At 51.4% G+C, this 22,204-nt stretch overlaps 1 protein-coding gene across 7 annotated transcripts; it reads left to right on the forward strand.

The window, feature by feature from the left end:
- Nucleotides 1-7,250: 7,250 nt before the first annotated feature.
- On the forward strand, nucleotides 7,251-14,358 carry LOC308644344 (uncharacterized protein). Of its 7 annotated transcripts, none has more exons than XM_081285349.1 (3): nucleotides 7,251-7,672; nucleotides 9,747-10,591; nucleotides 12,106-14,357. In XM_081285349.1, the coding sequence occupies exon 2, from the start codon at nucleotides 9,775-9,777 to the stop codon at nucleotides 10,384-10,386; it is 612 nt and encodes a 203-aa protein (XP_081141475.1). In that variant the 5' UTR covers nucleotides 7,251-7,672; nucleotides 9,747-9,774; the 3' UTR covers nucleotides 10,387-10,591; nucleotides 12,106-14,357. The 7 variants fall into 7 exon arrangements, with proteins under 7 accessions (XP_081141475.1, XP_081141476.1, XP_081141481.1 ...); XM_081285350.1 differs by lacking the exon at nucleotides 7,251-7,672 and adding an exon at nucleotides 7,721-7,829; XM_081285355.1 differs by lacking the exon at nucleotides 7,251-7,672 and adding an exon at nucleotides 7,787-7,808 and having other exon boundaries at nucleotides 12,106-14,358.
- Nucleotides 14,359-22,204: the final 7,846 nt, after the last annotated feature.

A 22,204-nucleotide genomic window follows, 5' to 3' on the forward strand; every position in this document is an offset into this window, starting at 1 on the left:
AGGAGAGGGAATTGCAGAAGGTGGGTTGTTGCGGTTCCAGGGTTGGGTAGTTGAGGGTGGAAGGAAGATGGAAGGACCCCAGCATGGCTCTTAAGGAGAAAGAACTGTACCTGTTCACCTTCTGGGGGCCTGGATCCTTCTCTGAATGCCGAGCAATGCTACCTTTTTGGGAGCTGCCAAGGTTCAACCTCTCTTCAAATCCAGTTTAGGTCTTTTCATGTGGGAAAAGCTCTAAGACGGGGAGGTGATAGCAAGGACAAGCAGGGCGACTGTAGCTGTTCAGCCTCCCTGCTAACACAGTGCCAGTGAGTTATATGCTCAGCCAGGGTTGCTCATTTCTGGTCCAGCTGTTGATCACAAACCATGTAGAAATTCCACAGTTTCAGGGTGATCACCCACCTGAACGCTCAGCTCTCAGGACCAACAGGAAGCCAAACTAGAAGGCTTTGCCCGTACCCTTGTGACCCTCACCAATCTTAGATGCTCCCCTGCCTCTCTCTAATGCCCTGCCTTGCCCTGCCCAGGGAGCGTCTGGTTCCTGAATTGTATCAAAGCCTATTGTAACCATGGGAGGCTCAAGGGTCATTCACTTCTTCCTGTTTGCTACTTGCAAATCCTGAAATCAGTCTGAACTCACCTACTCCAGGAAGGCATCCCTGGGATACCATGATTCATTCCTGGGTTAGAGAGCCACTGCCTATAAAGTCAGACCTAAAGAAACACTGGATCCCTGTAGAATTAGTTGCCCAAGGGTTGCTGCAGACGGATACTGAAGAGATCAGACTGGCAGGTGTATCTTACAAAGAGAATGTGTCCTCTTCCACAAATGCCTTGTGTTTAAAGTGCAGCGTTGGCAGGAATTGGGGTTAAATAATTGCATGTCTCCCCTCTTGAAAATTTATGAGGATGCCTGTTCACTTTCCCTGGGTGACAGACCCTCAAAAACTAGTGCTTTGGGTCACAAGGAGGAAGACCAAATTCCCCAGCATGGTGTATTATTGCCAAGTATTCTAGTTGACCAGGTCAGGGGATTGCACAGCACTGTTCACTAACAAGCCTACTGTGTGTCGTGTTAGACTTTTTAGAATACTGTGATGAATAAGATGTCTCTCCCTTGAACTTCATGGATCTTTATTTTTTGTACCAGGGATTGAACTCAGGGACTCTTAACCACTGAGCCACATTCCTACTTTTTTTTATTCTTGATTTTGAGTGAGGGTCTCACTAAGTTGCTTGGGCCTTGGTAGGTTGCTGAGGCTGGCTGTGTACTTGGAATTGTCTTGCCTTAGCCTTTTAAGCTGCTGGGATTACAGGTGTGTGCAACCATGCTCGGCTGGAAAATAATTTGGGTGTAAACCTAGCTTATAATAATCTATGTGGTTAACACTTGGACAAATTGTTACCAGCCCCAACCCTAAGAGCTAAGAGCAAGGCTTTCTTACTGATTATTTCACTTAATCTCACATGGTCAGTGATGTGGTCAGGGCAGGAATATTGCCATTTGACATATGAAAAATGGGCTGGGACAGTGTGACTTGTTCACCAGGTCATGCTGCAGATTGACAGCAATTCCCAGGCCTCCTGCTAAGCCTGAGCTGCACCCACTCCCACGATCATTGGTCAAGGATGGCACAGTATTGTCAATTTCAGTTTTCATTCCCTTTCATTTTAAAGTGAGATATTTGAGTCAGAATATTTAGGAAGAGACATATCATAAATTAAGAAAGTCAGACTTGCATGCTTGTAAACCAAGCAACTAGGGAGGCTGAGGCAGGAGGATCTCAAATTAAAAGCCAGTCTTGGCAAGAACCTGTCTCATAAAGGAAAAAGGGCTAGGAATGTAGATCCATGGCAAAGCACCCCTGAATTCAATCCCAAGTACCAAATAAATAAGGTCAGATTTATTATCTTAGTGCTTTATGATCTAAGATACTGTGGAGTATTGCAGAGATTAAGAAGTTGCTTACTGGGACAAAAACAGCCAAAAGTAATTAAGTAAAAATCTTGAAGGATTTTCTGCCCCTAGGTATGTAAGTGCAGATCTGCAGTGGGGACCTGTGGCCAAACTTTCCACAGGCCACATTAGTTTGGTGGGGCTGAAGTTCCCAGAAATATACTTGTTATTTTGTTAGGAGCAGGTTGGGAACTAATAAAATTAACCTAGGACAATAGCTTTGACATGCAATGTGAGGGTCAAGTCAGGAGGGTTTGGTGCCCACCACCTAGCTCCAGGACTGCTGGACCCAGCTGCGGTGGGAGCTGCTCAGGGGAGTGGCTGCTCAGCAGGTGCAGGGGCACTGATCAAGGGAGAGAGCAGCCCTGTGCCCAGCAGGGACTTGGCAGGGCAAGGGGTGCTTCTGAAACTATTATTTTTAATGTGGTTTGAGTTTGGTAAAGAAATATCTTTGACCTTTTGGCAGGAGGAGGAATGTTGGGGCCCAAAATAGTATGTTCTCGAGTATCACTTTTTATCCTGGACACAGGCGGTGGCTGTGAAGAGAGGGAAATGAATGGTACCCTTGGTTGTCCCTTAGGCTCAGGAGGCGTTGGAATCGCCTAGGTTACTCAGCTTTGGAGGGGGCAGTGTCCTAGGCCAGCACTGCCCAACAGCACATTTTGTGCTGATGGAATATTCTGTATTTGGGATATCCAATACCATAGCCACGAGCCATATGGTTCTTTTTTTCTTATTTTTGGTACCGGGTACAGGGGCACTTAACCACCAAGCCACATCTCCAGCTTTTTTTGTATTTTATTTAGAAACAGGGTATCCCTGAATTGTTTAGGGCCTCACTAAGTTGCTGAGACTGGCTTTGAACTTGCAATCCTCCTGCCTTAGCCTCCCGAGTCACTGGGATTACATGCATGTGCCACTGCACCCAGTGCCATGTGGCTCTTAACATTTAAAATGTGACTGGTGTGGCTGAGAAATTGAATTTTAGCTTAGCTAAATTTTAATTAATTAAAATAGCCACATGTGGCTATTGGATGGTGTAGCCCTAGGATTGACGTTCCTATTGGCAAAAAGCTAGAATGTGGTGTGTGTGTATGGCTCAGTGCTTTGCCTAGCATATGCAATGCCCTGGGTTCTGTCCCCAGCATAGCAAAAAAGCAAAATAAAACAAAAACAAACAACAAAAACAACAACAAACTAGAAGACTTGCCTTCTCTCCCTTCCCACTCTGTGGCCCAAATCTAGAAAGATTTTTGGTTTCTTTGTTGGGAATAGGGATAGAGTCGGTTCTGGGGTAGAATGCTATCTTTGCCCTTTAGACTGTGGGACCTTGGCAGGTGACCTATGTTAAGCATATAGTATAGTGCTGGGCACACAGCAAGCACTCAATAAGTGGTAGCTATTATTTTATTATTAAAATAATTACAGTGACCCATGTGTGCCTACTTGTAGAGCAAGAGATGAAAAGGTTTGTTCTCTGTTTAGCTCAGTTTCCATAAAGAATGAGCTGTCCCATGTCAAGTAGCTAAGTCTGCCACAAACTTAAGGGCTTGGCTGAATTGGTGTCATAGGTCATGTCTCAGCTTTTTTTTTTTTTAATTAATTCTAAGGAAAGAAAACTTTAGAGCAGCTGAAACATCACACTCACGGTTTCATCTAAGTTTCCACAGCCCATCCCAGCCCTCAAAGTTGTGGCTGGGGCTAGGACACTGCACTGTTAAAGTAGCTTTCTCACATGCATTTACTCATTCACTGACTGAGGACCCATTATATTCTGGACATTTGAGATACAGGGATGCTAAAAAACAGTTCTTGTCCTTTGAAGTTCACAACCTAATGGGGAAAATAACAGTGTGTTAAATTCCAAATTTGAGGTCATTACCAAGTGCTTTAGAGTGAGGTATTAGGGATGCTTCTCCAATTCCTGGGGATGGAAGAGCTCGTGGTGGAGACACAATGGAAGCCCTGGGGACTTGGCCTCATGCAGGAAGAGCTGGAGGCTGGTCAGAGCAATGGTCTGGAGCTGCCTGGGAGAGGCCCAGGGTCATCTGTCCATCTGGTGAGTCCCAGGGTGGAATAGTGCAGGGCCCTGTGCAGGGCTTACTGAGCTGATTTCTTCTCTGCCCATATGGGGGTCATGGGCCAGCTACTCTCCAGAGTGCCTTGGCTGTGAGCAGCCCTGGCCTTTGTTAGGGTCTAGAGTCCAGCTGCCACAAGGGCTGGGGGTGACCTTATGTCAGCTACTGCATTCCCAGAGTGTTTCTACATTATCCTTTACCACAGCATGTGAGAACAGGATGGTCAGCTGGGGGAGAGGAGGGGAGCTGGAAATCACAGGGTGGCAGAGCGGAGAATGGAGGCCTGTGGCCCTGGACATCTCTCACAGAGACCCAGGGTTTGGGATGGCATCATCTGCCTCCCCCTCTCAATCTCTAGCTGTGTTCTTTTTGTTTCTATTTTGGTTCATCTTACCTAGAAAAATGCTGCTAAAAATATGGGTGCCATCCTCAGGTTCATTATTGATTTTGCTTTTGAAAACTTCAGTCTTCACTAAGTGTCCCCATTTCTCTTGTGGCCTGCAGAGGAGATGAAAACTGGTTGTCCTGGCCAGTGACAACTTCTGCAACAGGAGCTGGAGCACTGGGAGGTGGTGCTGTCCTGTGAGCAGAGAGGCAGACAGGGGCTGTTTTCAGAGGTCAGGAGGCCCATCGGGACTCTCAACTTGGCCCTGGTAGATTCAATTCTTTGGCTTCCCAGTGTCCCCCTCCCTATTGCTTCTCTTTAAAATACCAGTCTCCTTGGAGGTCTCATTCATGTGCCATCAGCCTGAGGTGAGGTGCTCTAGAGGCCTGAAGTAGGCCAGGCTTGACCTGCTGGGACAGTCTGGTCCTCAGGGTAAGCTGTGAAAGCAGTGGTGCCTGGCCTCCAGGTCTGGTGTCCTGAGCAAGGTGCTGATTTTACTGCCTAGTGGCTCCCTGCAGTGCTTCAGTTCTCAGGCTCTGAAAAGCACACTGTGGAGCCTGGATCTCCCAACGCTCTCACGAGGGACAGCTCCACACTAAAGTTACATCCGCCATCTGCTGGAAGGGGTCCCCCTGAGTCCTGGGGAATCTCAACTACTCCCTTCGTGGGGCAGCTCCCAAGGGGCCCAGAGCTGAAGCCTTCTTAATGTCCCTTGAGCCCTGGTAGCTTTACACTCTCCCTCCCAGGCCCGCTCACTGCCATCATATCCTTTGTGTTTGTCTGGGTCTTGGGTCTAGGGTGGTACAGAGGACACAGTCACGAGGCCACTCCCATCTGGGCTCTGCCACTCTGTTTCAAATTTCATTTTATTTGCCCATCTATAAAATGGGATAATGATACCTGCCCAATTTAGACTGCTTATGGTTATTGGAAGTTCCCACGAGATAATACATGGGAAAGGACTGTGTAAAAAGCAAAGGCTCCTACTAGCAAGCAGTAGTGTTAGTAAATGGCAGTGGGAAAATGGAATTTCTCCCTGCGTCTCACAATCGCTGCTGCTTTGGGTGTTGTAGGCAGCTCTTTTATGGGCTATCTGTGGCTTGACCACTGTGGGCCAGTTGTGTGGAGGAGGGGCTCCAGATTTTTATTCCTTCCCCTGGTCATCTTAGTGATTCTGTCACTGGAAAGGAGGTTTCCCAGAAAAGAGAAGAGGATCTCGACTCCCTGGCAGGTTCTTCTCCTTATTTATTTATTTATTTACTGGGAATTAAACCCTGGGGCTCTTTACCATTGAGCTATATTCCCAGCTTTTTAAATTTTTTATTTTGAGACAGGGTTTCGCTAAGTTGCTGAAACTGGCCTGGAACTTGTGATCCTACTGCCTCAACTTCCCAAGTTGCTGGGATTATAGGCATGTACCACCATGCCCAGCTCTGGCAGGTGCTTGATTTAGGACACAGAAAGGAATTTAGGACACATCAGAGAAGGCACTAAGGCTTATTTAAGAAAGACAAGACATTTATTTAGGAAAGTAAGCAACAGAGTCGAATATACAAAGGGAGAAGTTCAGATGCTGGATAGTGAGAGATACTTTGGCCTTGAGCTCTTCATTTTATTTATTAATTTATTTTTTTATAACTTTTTTTGGTAACAGTAGGCATTGAACCCAGGGGGACTTTATCATTGAGTCAGATCCCCAGTGCTTTTTATTTTTTCTTTTAAGATAGGGTTTTACTAGGTTGCCCAGTTTAACCCCCAACTCTTAGATCCTCCTTCAGCCTTCCAGGTAGCTGGGACTACAGGCATGTGCCACTGTCCTGCTTATGCTCTTTTTAAAGGAAATTGTGTAAGCGGTGTACAAGAGAAGTGTGTGGGGGTGATGTCAGCATGATGAGCTCAGTTTTTTTAAAAATCATGAAGCACAGGGCAATTCCCTGTGGTCTGAGTCTTTCAGGATCTCTAGGTTGATGTCAGCTAGTGAATAGATAGCTTTTGAAAAATACCCACCCATACTGTAAATTAAAAAAAAATATTTTCAATCTTTTCTCCCTCACTTAAAAAAAAGTTTGTTATAGTTTCATATTATTAAAGTTTTTTTTTTTAGTTGTAGTTGGACACAATATCTTCATTTATTTATTTTTATGTGGTGCTGAGGATCGAACCCAGGGCCCTGTGCGTGCTAGGCAAGTGCTCTACCACTGAGCCACAATCCCAGCCCCATATTATTAAAGTTTTTAACAATATTTTCCCCTTGACTTTATTTAGCCTAAAGAAAATACATTGTATAAGCCAGGCCTATAATCCCAGGGACTCAGGTGTCTGAGGCAGGAAGGCTGCAAGGACGAGGCCAGCCTCAGCAACTGAGTCCCTAAACAACTTAGCGAGCCGCTGTCTCAAACACACACACACACACACACACACACGCACACACACTAATAATAAGGACTGGGGATGTAGCTCAGTGGTGCAACACCCCGGGTTCAATCATCATCATAATCATCATAATAGTTGTATGAGCTAACAATGTATGTAGGCATTAATCATCTGGACTCACAATACTACTCTAAGATTTAAGGCTTTTACAAATTTAGGCCTGGAGGAAAACAGGCTTGTAAGGTGAGGGTGTTAATAAGCCTTCTTGGATTTAGAGTTTCCCCCTTCCCTGCTAGTTCCCTTTCTGCCTATCCTTTTTTCCATCGGGCTTCGGTAGCACCCAGGCATGTAGTTTCGAGGGCTTGGATCTGCCCTCATAACCCTCTGCGGTTTCCGGCCCACAGAGACTCTATGGGGCTCCTGCGATGACCTCTTTCTCTCTCCTGCGATGACCCCTCTCTCTCTCCTGGAGCTCAGGGACAGCCATGTTGCCTCCAGCGCCCCCACTCTGTCTCCTAGTCGCTGGGAGACAGGCATCCTATGGGCCTGGCCAGGCTATTCCAGCCCTGGGAAAAGGGAGATTGAAGATGATGCTCTAATTACCGAATTTGGACCTGGGGAGTTCTGAAAGAGGAATGGCTAGGGCGGGGGCCCTGGAGGCTTGGGGTGACCCGCCCTGCAGGGCTTTCTGGCCCTGGAGCCGGCCGGAGCCGGGTCCCCTCTCCTGCCTAAGCGGGCGAGGCGCTTGCAACCTTCCTTTTTCCACCAGCCAGGGTGTTGGCGAGTTAGACCTCCCAGCCTCACGGGGCTGCTGTGCGGCTGCGACGACGTTGGCGACTGCGGCGCTGCGGCGGAGACGAAGGGCTCGGGAGGCGGCGCCATGTGAGTCCCTGGCCAGGGCCTTGGCCGCGGCGGGAGGTTACCGTATTTATCCAGGCCATTGCTGGACCCTTGGGGGCGGGTCACTGCGGGCGCGCTACCGTATTTGCCCGGAGCCGCGCAGTCCTTTCCAGGAGTGGTAGTGCCGCGGCTTAATTACGTATTTATCCAGGGTCGCGTGGTTCCGCGGGGGGCGCTGCGGGCTCAGGGGTGGGCTGCGTTCACCCTTGGGGATCGGGGGCTTGCCGCGGACTGGGTGGGGTGCGGCAGCTGGGTGGCAGCCTACGTCTATTCGTGGGTGGGGGTGCGACGCACAGTTTGCCATCTTTCTCCAGGGTCGCTCGGGTCCCCCGAGTTGGCAAGGCTGTGCGCGAGGGTCGGGTGAGGCGGGGTGAGCTCTTTCGGTTAATGCAACTCTTCAGCAAGAAGGACGTGGAGGGGGGGCTTGCTGATTTTTCTGGGGGCGGGGGAGGAGGGGCGCGGAGGCGCTGCGGGAGAGTTACCGTATTTGCGTTGGGCGGCGCAGACTCTAGAGGAAAGAGCTGTCGCTGGAGACTGGAGGAGCGGGGGTGCAGCCTGGGCTGTGAGTGTGCAAGGGGTGGAGGAACTTGGGGGAGGGACAGGGGCCGTGGCCTTGGACCCTCTAGGCGGGCGGAGCCTCTGTCGGGGTTGGAGCCCGGAGGAGTGGGGAGGCTGCCCAGTGACAGGCTGAATTGATGGAGGGGACTTTGATGGCTTGGGGTCTACCGCCAGTGGTACTTGTCCCCCAACTCCCAGGGTGAATGATTGCCTGTTCCCCTGGAAGACAGAAGGGTGTCCCTGAGACCCCCACTCTGCAGGCGGATTGACTGAGGCTGGAAGTGGGAGGGGCCTGCAGGGTGGTAAAGGGGAACAGCCAGCAAGCTTCCCTAGTGAGGTGGGGGGTGGGTGGAGTTGTGGGTTGTGCAGAGCAGTCCCAGTGCCCTGAAGGAGTTTTTTGGGGTATATGGGAGTGGTGGCAGTAGACAGTGCCCCTACAGGAGCAGTGGTCCTTTGGGAATAGTTGGCTCTGCCGTGGTTGGGATGGTGGTGGGGGTCTCCTCTCTACGTGTGTGTTGAGGAGTGCTTGGTTACCAAGGAGCTAGTGCATTGAAGAGAGCTTTCAACAGTGAATCTGGAGACTTAGGGCCTAGTACTGGCTCACCTTGCTGTGTGACCTTGGGTAAGAATATTGACCTCACCAAAACTCAGTTGTTCCATTTGTAAAAATGGAACTTGACAATCCTGCTCTGTTCCTTTCTCAGGGCAATGTGAGAACAATGGGAAATGATTTAAGAGGAGCACAGTGGTCTGGAATAGGATCCTTAGGAGAAGCAATGTGGAGGAAACCAGGTGCTCAAGATGTTTGTTGAACTCAAGTATTGTTCAGTCTTGGGCCAGGCTTTGCTGTGGGGACACTGAGAGGAATCAAGCTGAGACCTGGCTCTGGGAACCCACTGGTTCACCTTTTAAACACATGCCTCATTTTGATAAACAAAGAGCTTCTCCCTTTAATGTTTAATCCAGTGAGGTCACTTTCAAGTCCAGAATTTTATTTTTGTTTCCTGCTTTAAGTTTTGCAAAAAATATCTTTAAACCATGAGTGATCACATCCTTCCCTCCAAGTTTGGGGTGCACCTCCCGCCCCCTCTCCTTGAGAATCTGCTTAGAGAGGTAAGGTGTATCCAGGTGAAGACTAAAACTACTAGGAGCTCATGGATGGTCCCCATAGGCATTTATTGCAGGTCTTATGGGTAGCAGGCAAAGTGCTTGGATAAAAGAAGGCAGCTCTGTTGGTAAGGTGCTGGGGTAGAGGCAGTCTGGTGAATGAGGGTCACCAGGTTGGGCAACATAGCTCAAGGAGAGGTTATAGGGGTCTGGAAGTCTTCTGGGAGGAGGTGGCATTTGAGATGAGCCCAGGAGGGCAGGTAGAGGAGCATGAAGGGGTTATTTTGGCTTGAACCACGACGTAGAAGGGCGAGTGCTGGAGGTTTGGGGAGGTGAGAGGCTCCTCGGGCTAGGTGTTGCCTGACCCCTTCTTTCCCTTCTGCCTTTCCAGGGGCTGGTGATTGCAGCTGGAAGTGTCCATGACCGAGCTGGAGTCCTCCGGGGGAGGGTCCCCTGTGGGGGACGGGGAGGAGGGTCTGGGGGACGAGCGAGGCCTGGTCATCCACCACCCTGCGGAGGAGCAGCCCCACCGCTGCCTGCTGTGCGGCCAGACCTTCTCGCAGCAACCCAGCCTCGTGAGGCACCAGAAGGCGCACGCCGGGGCGGGCCGCTCGGCCTCCTTTGTGTGCCCGGAGTGCGGCAAGGCTTTCAGCGTGAAGCACAACCTCGAGGTGCACCAGCGCACGCACACGGGGGAGCGACCCTTCCCCTGCCCCGAGTGTGGCCGCTGCTTCAGTCTCAAGCAGAACCTGCTCACGCACCAGCGCATCCACAGCGGCGAGAAGCCACACCAGTGCGCCCAGTGCGGCCGTTGCTTCCGGGAGCCGCGCTTCCTGCTCAACCACCAGCGCACCCACGCGCGCATGCCCGCGCCGCACCCGCGCCGCCCCGGCGTCTTCGGGGAGCGGCGGCCCTACTTCTGCCCGCGCTGCGGCAAGAGCTTCGCGCGCGAGGGCTCGCTCAAGTCCCACCAGCGCAGCCACGGCCACGGGCCCGAGGGCCAGGCGGCCCACCTAGGCCGCGTGCTATGACAAGCACGTGGCCTGCCACCCTCAGCTGCCTCCAGGCCCAGAGCGGTGTCCCGGGGCCCTGGAGATGGAGCTGGGCTGAGGCCCTCTCTCTGGACAGGATCCCGGGAGAGGGGCAACACTGGCTTGGGGTGTCAAGCTCAAGACCGGATGCAGCTGCTTTGGGCTCCTGCGTTGGTTTTCCTCGGGCTCTTGCAGCGTTAAGCAGGTGAGGCCTGCAGGGCGGCTTGAAGCCCCAGAGGTCCAGAGGTGTCAGGGGCGTGGGGAGCAAGCTGGGTTTGTAGGTCTGGTTATGACGAGCTGTTTACCAAATCGTCATCCCCAGAATGTCAGAGTTGACAGCGACTTGGAGAGGGCCACTTTCCACAATCCCAGGGTCCACTCTCAGTCCCAAGGCCTCCTTCACCCACTCTGTGGTGTCCTTAAGAAGTCATGGCACTTCGCGTCTCAGTTTGTTCATCTGTAAGTGGAGGATCAATTTGAGAGTCTCCTCCTCCCTGGGGTATTGTGAGGATTTGCTGTTAGGAGAGGGTAGCATCATGTGTGTGCTATGCTGCACTCTCAGAAGGAGGCATGGGTGAGGACCACAGCCCGCCCAGTCACTCGTGTGTGACTGATGCCTACACAGGATATGGGCTGTAGTGGGAACAATCTGTGCAGTTCCTGGGAGAGAGGTGACTAGAGTCACTCGGGGGAATGCCATGGCTTTGAACTGGCCCTGGGGATGAATAGACTTGCTCCAGAAGGGCAAGTATGTGGAAGGATTTGGGAAGTGAGGTTTTCTTAGTGGAGGTTCTAATTTGCCCTAGGAAGGACTTTGTGGTAAGGGAGGAGGGACCTCAGAGACTTTTAATGAGAACCTAGTGGGCTCAGACCTGTGCTTTAAAGGCACTGTGAGGACAGATGGAAGACCCAGAGCCTGGGGCCAACCAGGCATAAGATGAAGCTCCAGCTAAGATGCTTGGCTGAGGTCACACAGTGAGAATGGGGTGAGCCAGAACTTGCCTCCAGGACCTCTGATTGCAAATTCCCGCTCTGAGGCACAGACCTCTTCAGCTGGTTGGCAGATGTAGAAATGGTCTTCTCCAAGCTTGTCCCAAGTCCCAGTACTCAAGCACAGTGGCTAAGGTCAGGCTTTGTTTTGGATTCTGGACCCCAAGACCCTTCAGCTGTACTGCTGAAAAATACAAAATGGAGCTGAGAGGATTCCAGCATGTGGCTGGGGGTCATGTGAAGGAGCCCAGGCAGGGCCATCACTGGGTGGTGCAGATGCCTGAGGGCATACAGATGATGGACGCTGCTGCTCCCAGAGCCCTTGCTTCCCATTCAAGTCTGTGCTAAGTGCTGGAGACCTGTTCCTTCTTCCCTCTGCCCTCTCTGTCCTTCCTCAGTGCAGTGTGGCTCCTCAGAGATCGATTTCCCTCTGCCTGCTACCTTTGGTAGTTGTTGCAATGTGGACTAGCACTTGGTGGCAGAGAATAAGATTAAGCAGGGTCCTGGGACAACTGGAGCCAATCACCCAAATGTCCTGACCCCAAGATGTCCCATCTGTAAATGGGACTAATAATTCTCGTCTTGCATTGTAGGAGGTTAAGGGACTTACTCAAAGCCCCAGGCAGATGCAGCTGGGGCAGCTGATGTCCCTTCTAGCTTTGGTGGTGGATGGGCAGGGCCATGTTGTAGCACCAGACCTGACCCTGATCTCTTTGTTTCTGTGAACAGATGTGAAGTGAGCAGGACCTCATGGCCCAGAAGGTGCCGGGCACATCTGGGCACAGAGACTAGGAATGGAGTCCCATGGGAGCCTGCATGGCACTGCACCCTGGCATGAGGACACATCCTCTAAGAAGATCTACCTTGGGAGGTGCCCTGCAGTGACCTGTAGAGGTGACCTGATGGAACCTGGAATTAGAGGCCAATTCCAAAACCTGGTGGGAAAACCCCCCAGGCCTTGAGGGAGTCGCAGCAGGGGCAGGCCTCCTGCTGGCTTCCTGGCCACGGATCTCTACTCTCCTGTGGCTGCAGGGATGGCATCTGTGGCCTTTTTGCTCCTGCCTGGTCTGCCAGTCAGCTAAAATTCAGAGACAGGAAGTGACTAGTCTAAGTTAACACAGCAGGTCAGCGGCAGGTCAGGCTTGAGGGCAGAACCTTGCCCCTGTGTGAACCATTCCTGCAGGCTTCATTTCCTTTCTGAGCCAGGAAGGTTGTTAACACTTTGGGGTCACGTGGCCCTTTGAAAATTTATGAAAATTGTGGACCTTCTCTCCAGGAAAACATGCATACTCACTTAGACTCAAAAATTCCAAGCAATTTCAGGAGCTGCTGGACTCCAGACAAAGAACCTCAGCCCTGGAGGCTTCGTCTGCCACCCTTCCCTTACCTGACACAGAGCCCGAGCTAAGGCTGCCATGCAAGTAGTGTTTCTCTCTCCCCTGACCTTGTTCCCTTGTTTGGGAATAAAGAATTCTGAGGTGGAGATTCATATAGTCAATCCCTTCTCTCAGACACCAGTGCACCAGATTTCTGGAACCTAATTTCCCTTCCCCTGATGTCACTGGAGATTCCCTGGACTGGTTTGCTCCTCTGCATTTGTTTCGTGTTCTGCCAACAGGATGCTGGCTTGTGAAATGGAGCCTCTGCTCGGCCTGGGCTCTGATTTCACTGGGAGGTGTCAGGGAAGCTGGACTCTGAGGAGGTGGAAGAAGCACCAGTAAGCCCACCCAGGGAAAAGGAAACCAGTCACACTCAGACAAGGCTCCTGCCCCACCAGGGCAGCCCCAGGCAGTGTCCTGTGGGAGAGCTGGGGAGGAAGACGCTAGAGCCCTGCTGCTGGTGCCTGTGGCTGGTGGGAGAGGCAGGTGCAGAAGCTGGGTGCCCCAAGCAGATGGGTAGAAGTGGAGGGGCCAGGCTCCAGGCCAGCTGCAGAGCTTAGTCTTCACACCTGAGCAGGTCATCCTGGAGCCCACAAAGCTCACCTGCCTCCCCAGAATGAACTGCCCATCAGAAAAGGTGGGACCCACTGGGTTGGGATGGAAGCCAATGGATTCCTGCCCTGGGTTCCTGCTGCTCCTATCCCCCAGACAGTTTGGCACATAGGTTCTTCCTGGACACCTACTGTATAGGATTGCAGAATGCTCGGGGGAAATAGAGAAAGGGGAGCCACTCCCTGCCCTGGAGGCTTCCATGCCTCTGGTCCTTGGCCAATCTAGGGAGAATCACAACAGCACACCCTCTCTCTGCTAATTGTTCAGCTTGTCACCTTGCCGTACCTGTGCTGTGCCTTCCCTGGTATTGCTCGGAAACGTCCCCCTTCTATCCTCCTCTCTACTGAGCCCTCCTTATCTACAGGGTTGGGCTTCCTTCTCTGTACAGGACCTGTGTGAACATACTGTCACCCCTGAGTACACTGTGCTGTCTAGTCTTGTGCTTCGGTTTCCTCTGTGTGTATGTGCGTGCGCACATGTGTGTCTTGAGTCTCCAACTAGACTGAGCTCCCTGAGGGCAAGGACTATGTCATTTCTTTTTGAACCCCGGCTGGTCTAGCACAGGGCTGGACTCATAACTCTCAGGAAACACTTGTCAACTGGCTGATGAAGCAAGTGCTGGAGCGTGGGGGGTGGGGATGGGAGGAGCGTGAGGGGAGAGGGCATATGAGTTAACTAGTTGGGTGCATTTTATTGGGCTGTGGACTGGCTCCCCTGGGTCTCCTCCTCTGGAGGCCTCAGGTCTTCCACTACTTGGAGGCAGTGGATGCAGGAGGAACCCCCACCCCCACCCCTGCCCGTGACTATGCAGGACTATACGGAAAGGGTCGTCCAGGCTGGCTATTTTTGGGAGGTCACTGACACTTACTGGAGCTGACCAAGTGGAATAAATGTTCTCTTGACATCAGCTGGTGTGAAGAGTAGTCCTTGGGGCTTAGCTGGGAGCAGGGTAGAGGCTGCAGTCTTAGCCACCATCATTTCTGGAAGGTTAGGTTCAAGGTAATACGGTGCCCAAAGACTAGAGAAAACATAAAAGTCAGCCAGCTGTGGTGGTGCATGCCCGTAATCCCAGTGGCACAAAAGGCTGAGGCAGGAGGATCTCAAGTTCAAGACCAGCCTCAGCAAGTTAGTGAGGCCCTAAGCAACTTATAGAGACCCTGTCTCAAAACTTAAAAAAGGACCAGGGGCGGGGCTGGGGTTGTGACTCAGTGGCAGAGCGCTTGCCTCACACATGTGAGCACCACATAAAAATAAGTAAATAAAGATATTTTTTAAAAAAAGGACCAGGGAGGTGGCTTAGTGGCTAAGCACCCTTGGGTTAATCCCTAGTACCAAAAATAATAAATAAACAAGCAAAAAAAAAACAGCAATGAATTAATGCAGTTCTCTCTGCATGTGGAAAGAGAGTGCTGTTTGGATTTGGGTAACAGGTATTAGCAATTCTCTGACACCAACAGCTTGCTGAGCCCATGGCAGGGCCAGACCTGCTGAGAAGCCTTGGGGCAACTCCCACTGGCACCCAAGAGGTGGGCCACAGAGAGTGTTCGGGTCAGGAGACCAGGCTCCAGGTCTGGCCCACTTCCAATGAGAGGCCAGCCCCGTCGCACCTCTCCTGACTGTCCCTGCTCACCAGCTTCACAGGGTCTCGAGAAACAGGCATGCTTATAAATGATGCTAGTGCCAGCAGGTCATCGTGTCCTTTCTGATGTGGGACCTGCAGAGACCGTGTCACTTCACAGCCAGGCCTCCTGCCACCAGTGACCCTGGGACTTGGTTAAGTTCGTTCCCTCCTGTTAGTGGGGAGCTGGCTCACTCAGCACCTTTGCTCTGTTCCTTGCTCTCTGGGATCTGCAGCTGCATCACTGACTCCTCAGTCCGGGGCCTTGAGCCCTGCTTTGCTGGGGGCAGGGCTCACGTTTGACTCACAGGTGCTTCTGAAGTGGTCACGGCTTGGCTTGTGCCCAGCCTGAGCTGGGCTTCAGCCTGTTTCCTGCCCAGCTCAGTGGCCAAGGAAGTGTCATGTCATGAATGACCAAATCACGTGTCCCCCACTGAGGGACTAAGTTCCACCTGGAGCCTACAGTTTAGGAAAACCAGAGTTGGGGATAAAACCAGAGCTGAGAAAATGGGGAGCTTGGACTCCAGGAGGACCAACACCCTGCAACCAGAGGGGAGAGAGCAGGTGTGTGCCTCTTGGGCTGACAGATTAGGCGTCACCTGGGAGCCAGGCACTGGTCCCTTCCAAATCCCAATCAGAAGCTGCATTTTAACAAGATCCTGGACAGTTTGCCTGCCGTCACAGCTTGTGAGCTCTGCACCCCACCTTCCCCACCACCCTGAGGAGGGCCCTATGGCCCAGCTGTCCTTCTAGCCCTCCTGCCTGGAGGGAGAAGAAGGAGATGGGCAAGTTTTCGAGGTGTAGAGACAAGAGGCTTCTGCCTTCACAGGGGTCCAGATGCCAACCACAGCCATTGGCCCCTGGTTCCAGGACCTGGAGTACAGATCACACCGGAGCTTGCTGGAGTACAGGAGGGAAGGCCGAGGAAAAGGCCAGTCCTGGCCAGAGAGCCCGTGTAGAGCACCCCACCCTGTCCAGCCTCCCTAGGTTCCCATCTCCACCCTCCTTCAGCCTCCCAGCCATCTCCAAACCTCACTGTCCTCACCCCAGTGATGCCTAGGTGTGAGGTGGCTTCCGTGGCTGCCGCTGGTGTCCCCATTCCTCTCCAGTGGCTGTGAGTGGTGCCCTCGTGGCTCACAGCTGCTTTCCCCAGCTCAGCCGATGATGTGGTGGGGGCCAGCTCTGTGGCATGTGTGCCCAGAGCCCTGTGGGATCAGACAAGCTGTCTTGCTGGGACACGCTGTGGCTGTGCTCTGCCCTGAGCTGCTGCAGCCACTCTTTTGCTCCAGACCCTCCCAACAATTCTTGTTCTCACAGTGAGGGTCCTCATCTCAGGGGAGTACAAAATCCAGGCATCCTGCCCATGGGAGGTTGGGACCAGCCTCTTCCTTTGGTGGCTTTGTGTGATGCTGGTCACCTGTGGGCCTTCAGTGAAAATCTGCCAGGGGGTTCATGGATGGCAGGTGACCATATCCTTTGTGACCAGCCAGGCCAGAGGACCTAAATGCCGGCATGGCAGCCCTTCACCAGGTGCCCCAAGCACCCCTCCCAACTGGAAACAAGGGACAAAGGTCTAGTTCACAGGTCGAGGGCTGAGGTCCTTACCACTTTGCACCTGTTTCCCATCCCTGACCCTCACGGGGCCGCCTACTGACAGCTGAGGGTCCTTTGGGGTTCCCCTGACTGCCACCCAAGCATGTTTGGGTGGTGAGGAACAGAGACCCATTTGGGCTAGAGGTGGGCTGTTCAAGGGCCTCAGGGATGTAGGGAAACAATCACATCCGGCTGTGCAGCCAGGCCCCCAGAGTGGGCAGCAGAGGCCCCCAGACAGTGCTCCTCCTCCTCTGGTCTCACCACCATCTCTGCTCTGTGCGGCAGATGTTTTAGGAATGGAAACCAGCCTTTTTCTTTCCTTTTTTAAGCAGGAGATTGCAGTTGCTAGCAGTTTCTAGCAGCAAACACAGAAAGTCACCTTGAAGCAGACCTCCTTTGTTTCTGGAAGGTCATCAGTCCCTTGCAGTTAAATCAGTGCAGAAACAAGACCACCATGTGGTCTCGGACTCAGGGAGTGTTTCAAACACAGCTGCTCCAGACCAGGGCGAAGATGTTCTGCTTCCTGAGGACCCACAGTGCAGAGGCAGCTGCAGGCACAGCAACTGGGATGGGTGTGAGAAGAACCTGGAATTCTCTCCCTGGTGCATGGACACCTGCAAGGGGACGAACAGGGTCCCCTGAGATTGGATGTAAAGCTTGTAGATTCAAGGCACCTTTGTTTACAGCATCAGTGGGAATTGTGTCCACATGTGGGACAAGAGAGAGTGACATGGTGGTGCAGAGGGATCCTGAGAGGTGGGAGTGGCACTGGTTGATGGACAGAGGTGACAGTAGCTTCTGTTGGGTGTCAGCACACCCAGAAATTACTACAAGGGGAGAGTGGGGCTCCTGGAGGAAGACTATATTATAGAGATTGGGGAGAGTCTATTATTAATTTTGATTTTGTGGTACCAAGGATTAAACCCAAGGGCACTTTACCACAGAGCCACATCCCTAGTCCTTTTTAATACTTTTATTTAGAGACAGGTCTCACTGAATTGCTTAGGGCCTCACTAGTTGTTGAGGCTTCCTCCTGCCTCAGCCTCCCAAGCCACTGGAATTACAAGTGTGTGCCACCGCGCCTGCTCAGTCTTTATTTATTATAAAAAGAAACTTATTTCAGACTGCAAGGCAGGACCCAGTGACCCGGCCTCCTGCTTCTCCTGTACCTGCTGCTTTATCACCCATGCCTGTCCTTCTTTCTTCTGCCATTGCTCTTGGCTGTGATGAGGTTCAGGACACACCACCCCAGAACATGGCACCTTGGCATTTGAGAAAACTGTAGAATCCGGAAGGTTGCTCTCACCGCCCCTGGCCTTCCTCCTCCAAGTGGCCATCAGAGTTTCCCTGGCCTTCCTCTAGAGTAGGTTGTAATACTCTCATATGGAGGAAACCCCCATGACCAGAGGAAATGAGGGTCACGCAGAGGCTCTGGGAAGAGCCTGGACCCACAGGCCTTGCTAAGTGCCCTGCCCTGTGGTTAACGGGGTCGTGCCCTTTGTCCTGCTGTCTCACTTCTGCACAGCTCCCCGTCAGATCGTTTTGTCTGCGTTTCTGAAGGCTCCTGTGTTGCAGAAAACTGGTATGAGATACCTCGTGTGCTCTCTCTTGTCCATCTGTCTTTCTGTGATGGGGCCCCAGCCTCGGGCCTACGATGGGCAAGGAAAAGACACTTTTTCTCCCTGACGTCATCTGCCTGGCTCTGTTCCCGTGGGCCCCCTCGCTGTCCTGCAGCAGGTTGAGGTGTCTGGTCACCTTCCTCTTGCGGGTGTCTCTTGGGTGGTGTCCTTTCTCCCCCACCTCCTCTGTTGTCATGAGCCTCTCGGTGGCTTTCCTGGGCTCAGGCCCGTGCCCTGGCCCCAGACCCACTGGCAGGGTGACAGAAGCCCGGGGTGTAAACCCTGGCCCTTGTCCAGGAGGGAGCGAGGAGCGCTTTCCTCAGAGGGCGTGTCTGACGTGCTGTTCCTGCTCCTTGTGCAGCACCACTGTGTTTCTGTGTCCTCAGAGCCTCAGATTCACTGCGCCAGTCTCTCCTTTGGTAAATTACCCCACAAGGCTCAGCACTCTACTGTTTTTGTTTTGTTTTGCGATTCCAGGAATGGAACCCAGGGCCTCATGATGTGGACAAGTGCTCTTCCACGGAGCCCACCCCAGTCCCTGTCCCAGTCCCTGCCCCAGCCCCCACCCCAGTCCCTGCCCCTGCCCCCACGCCATCTCCCGCCCCAGCCCCCCCCCCCCCCCCGCCCCTGCTGTTCTCTTTTTCCACTGGAGTTGTCTCAAGATCCCATTTCTCATGTGTTTTTTGACAAATTGTCCGTGTGCATCGTTTCCTGGTTCCCTTTTGAGTGTGCAGGCTCCTGGAGGGTGGGTGGGATCTTGCAGCCGGGGGCCTGCAGCTCTGACAGCGGAAGCTCCTGTGGACAGGATGCTGTCTGCTTGTAGAGAGGTGGGTTTTGGCGGGCGGGAGCAGTGCCCTGAGCACAGTGCTGGGCTGGGGACAACAGAACATCACGGTTGGAGCTTCCTTCAGCTTTATCGCCTCCTCCTGGTTGGCATGTTGGTACAGTCACTGCTCCCTAGTGCTTGGACAGTACAGAAAATGGGACTGCTGCTGGGTGTGGTGGCACATGCCTGTAATCCCAGCTGCTGGGGAGGCTGAGGCAGGAGGATCATTAACTTGAGGCCAGCCTGGGTCATTTAGCTAAGACTCTGTCTCAAACATAAAAAATAAGAAGAGTTGGGAATGTGGCTCAGTAGTGGGGTGCCCCTGAGTACCTGAAAAAAAAGAATTTTTTAACGAATAAATGTAAAGCCAAAGTGGCATCAGAAGGCTCTAAATGTAGTATTTTCATAGTCGTCCATTCATAAATATTTTTCAATTTCCTTTATAGTCTTCTTTTGACTTGAGTTATTCAGTGTTTTAAAGCCCTGAATGTCCTAAAACTTTTGTTTGCTATCTTTTGTACTGAAGTTGACAGTATGTAACTGTATAATTTTTTGTAGCAGGGACTGAACCCAGGGACATTCTACCACTGAGCTACGTCTCCGATCCTTTTAATTTTTTAAAAATTGTGAGACAGGGTCTCACTAAGTTTCTGAGGCTGACCTCAAACTTGCAATCCTCCTGCCTCAGCCTCCAGAATGCTGGGATTACAAGTGTGGGCTGCCAGGCCTGGGTGAACCGCATATTTCTAAAAACTAGAAGAGCTGGGTGTGGTGGCCCATGCCTGTTATCCCAGGGACTTGGGAGGATTGCAAGTTCTAGTTCAGCCTGGGCAAATGAGACCCTGTCTCAACAAGAAAAAAAAAGGCAGTGAGCTGGAGATGTATTGGTACAGTGGCCCTGGGTTCAATCCCCAGAATCAAAAACCAAAAACAAAACCAATCTGAATATCCCTAAAAGCATTTAGAGTACTTGAGTCAGTAGTAAGAAATATAACCTTCACTCTCACAGTTAATTAAGATAGGAGGCCCAGGTCCTTTCACTGGGGTGTGTCAACCTCAATGAAGCCTTCATATCCTAATAGTTCTGGGGCTGAGAGAACACTCCTAAACTCACTTACTGAAGCTAATAAAACTTGAAAGCTAAACCAAAAAAGGAAAATTTTAGGTGAATCTCATTTAGGACCGTAGATGCAAAATTTAAAGTAAAATGTTAACAGATTAAAACCAGAACTAGGGCTGGGGATGTGGCTCAAGCGGTAGCGCGCTCGTCTGGCATGCGTGCGGCCCGGGTTCGATCCTCAGCACCACATACAAACAAAGATGTTGTGTCCGCGGAGAACTAAAAAATAAATATTGAAAAATTCTCTCTGTCTCTCTCTCTCCCTCTATCACTCTCTCTTTAAAAAAAATAAATAAAAAAATAAAACCAGAACTATGTTTAAAATTATATCATGAGCTGGGCCCTGTGGCACACGCCTGTAATCCCAGCAGCTTGGGAGGCTGAGACAGGAGGATTGTGAGTTCAAAGCCAGCCTCAGCAACAGCGACGCAAGGCGCTGAGCAACTCAGTGAGACCCTTTCTCTAATTAAAATACGAAATAGGGCTGGGGACGTGGCTCAGTGGTTGAGAGCCCCTGAGTTCAATCCCCAGTACCTAAATAAATAAATAATATACCTATTATTATAAAACAAATTATATCATGACCAAGAAAGTTTTATCCCACAATATAAGGGTGGTTCTGTGACAGGGGTCCACTTTACGCTTTGACTATGGCCCTTGCTGCTCTGCCACTGAGACTTATTTTTAAACTGAACTTGTTGCCTTCTCTTCGTCTCCCCCTCCCCGTCCCAAGTCTCTCCCTCCCTAATCTCAAAAGCAGGACTACCTTTCTTCCCCATCTAGGCAGTGTTATCTGTTCTCAAACCCAGCACAGGAATGAAGTAATTTAGACTGATTTGGGGTGGCAAAACCAGAAGATCTAGGAAATGACTTTCTCCCAAATTAATGAGTGAATTACAGCTCCAACGGGGAACACCTGGAATGCGGCCTTTAAATCGCCTCTTAAAAGTCCCCTGTTGCCCCTGAGGGGCAGACTCAAGCCTCTGGGACAGGAGTCCCCTGTGCTTCTCCTTTGCTAGCAAAGCAATAAAACTTCTTTCTCCTTTTCTCAAGACTGGGCTCTTATTACTGGATTGGCATCAGGGACGGGGACCAAGCCTTCGGCAACAGTTCATGTCAGAAAGTTGGTTAAGGAAAAACCCACTTCGGTAATCAAAGGAGAGACACCCCATAGGATCAGCTCCGCCCATAGACAAAGCTTCTGCCAAAATTAAAGTTGTTTTAATGAAAAAGCAAAAGGAGTCCTGAACACTGAGCTTTCCCTGGTGACCTCAGTTGGTCTTTGCCCCCGCGCAGACGCCTGGATGAACAACAGACCCACGTCCCCGTGAGCATGTGGTGAGTTAAAAGGTTGTGAGTCGATTGTGTTCTGCAAACCTAACCTACTGCACAACGCGGCCACCAGTGAGGTCCTGAAGGAGAGTATCCAACACGGAGAGCGTCTGCTGCTATCAGTAGCTTGGGAAAAAGATCAAAGCCCCCAATCTGAAGTTTCTACTGAATCCTTATCACTTTTCTCCAGGGCAAAGTGCAAAGATTGTTAATTTGAATGATCCAAAGCCCAGGGTGTCTGTATATCTTTCCTGTTCATTTTTGATCTTTTAAGAACTCACTCACTCTCCTCTCCCCTCCCTCTTATTTTAAAAAATGAATTCTCTAAATCATTACTTTCCTGTGGCTGGGCTTTTCTTTTTCTGCTGCTTAGTACCTGGGAGGGAACCTCACAGTGCAGGTGCTGTTAGGTCTACCACGCGGCCTGCGCAGTGGTTTCATTAATGAGGTTCTAGGCATTAAGTTAGTTAGAAGAGATCAAAATAAAACACACAAACCAGTACCTTATTTTACATTGCTAGGTCCTAGACGGCTCGCCTCCCTGGTTCCCGCCTCCAGCCGCCCAGCAGGGCAGCGAGGATTACTCTGGGCTAGCAGGAGAGAGAGAGAGCGAACACGCCTGGGAGTAGCCTTTTATTTGGGGGACAAGAGATTCAGGGGAGAATTCCATCCAATGAAGGTTGAGGGGGGGCTGCACTCCAAGGTCAGGGTCAGTGATTGGGTCTCCGG

This window comes from Spermophilus citellus, assembly GCF_964194105.1.
Source record: "Spermophilus citellus genome assembly, chromosome: 3".
NCBI classification, from domain to species: Eukaryota; Metazoa; Chordata; class Mammalia; order Rodentia; family Sciuridae; genus Spermophilus; species Spermophilus citellus.

Bases quoted from the DNA above. Each gene is read 5' to 3' on its own strand.
- LOC308644344 (XM_081285349.1), top strand. From the start codon at position 9,775: ATGACCGAGCTGGAGTCCTCCGGGGGAGGGTCCCCTGTGGGGGACGGG.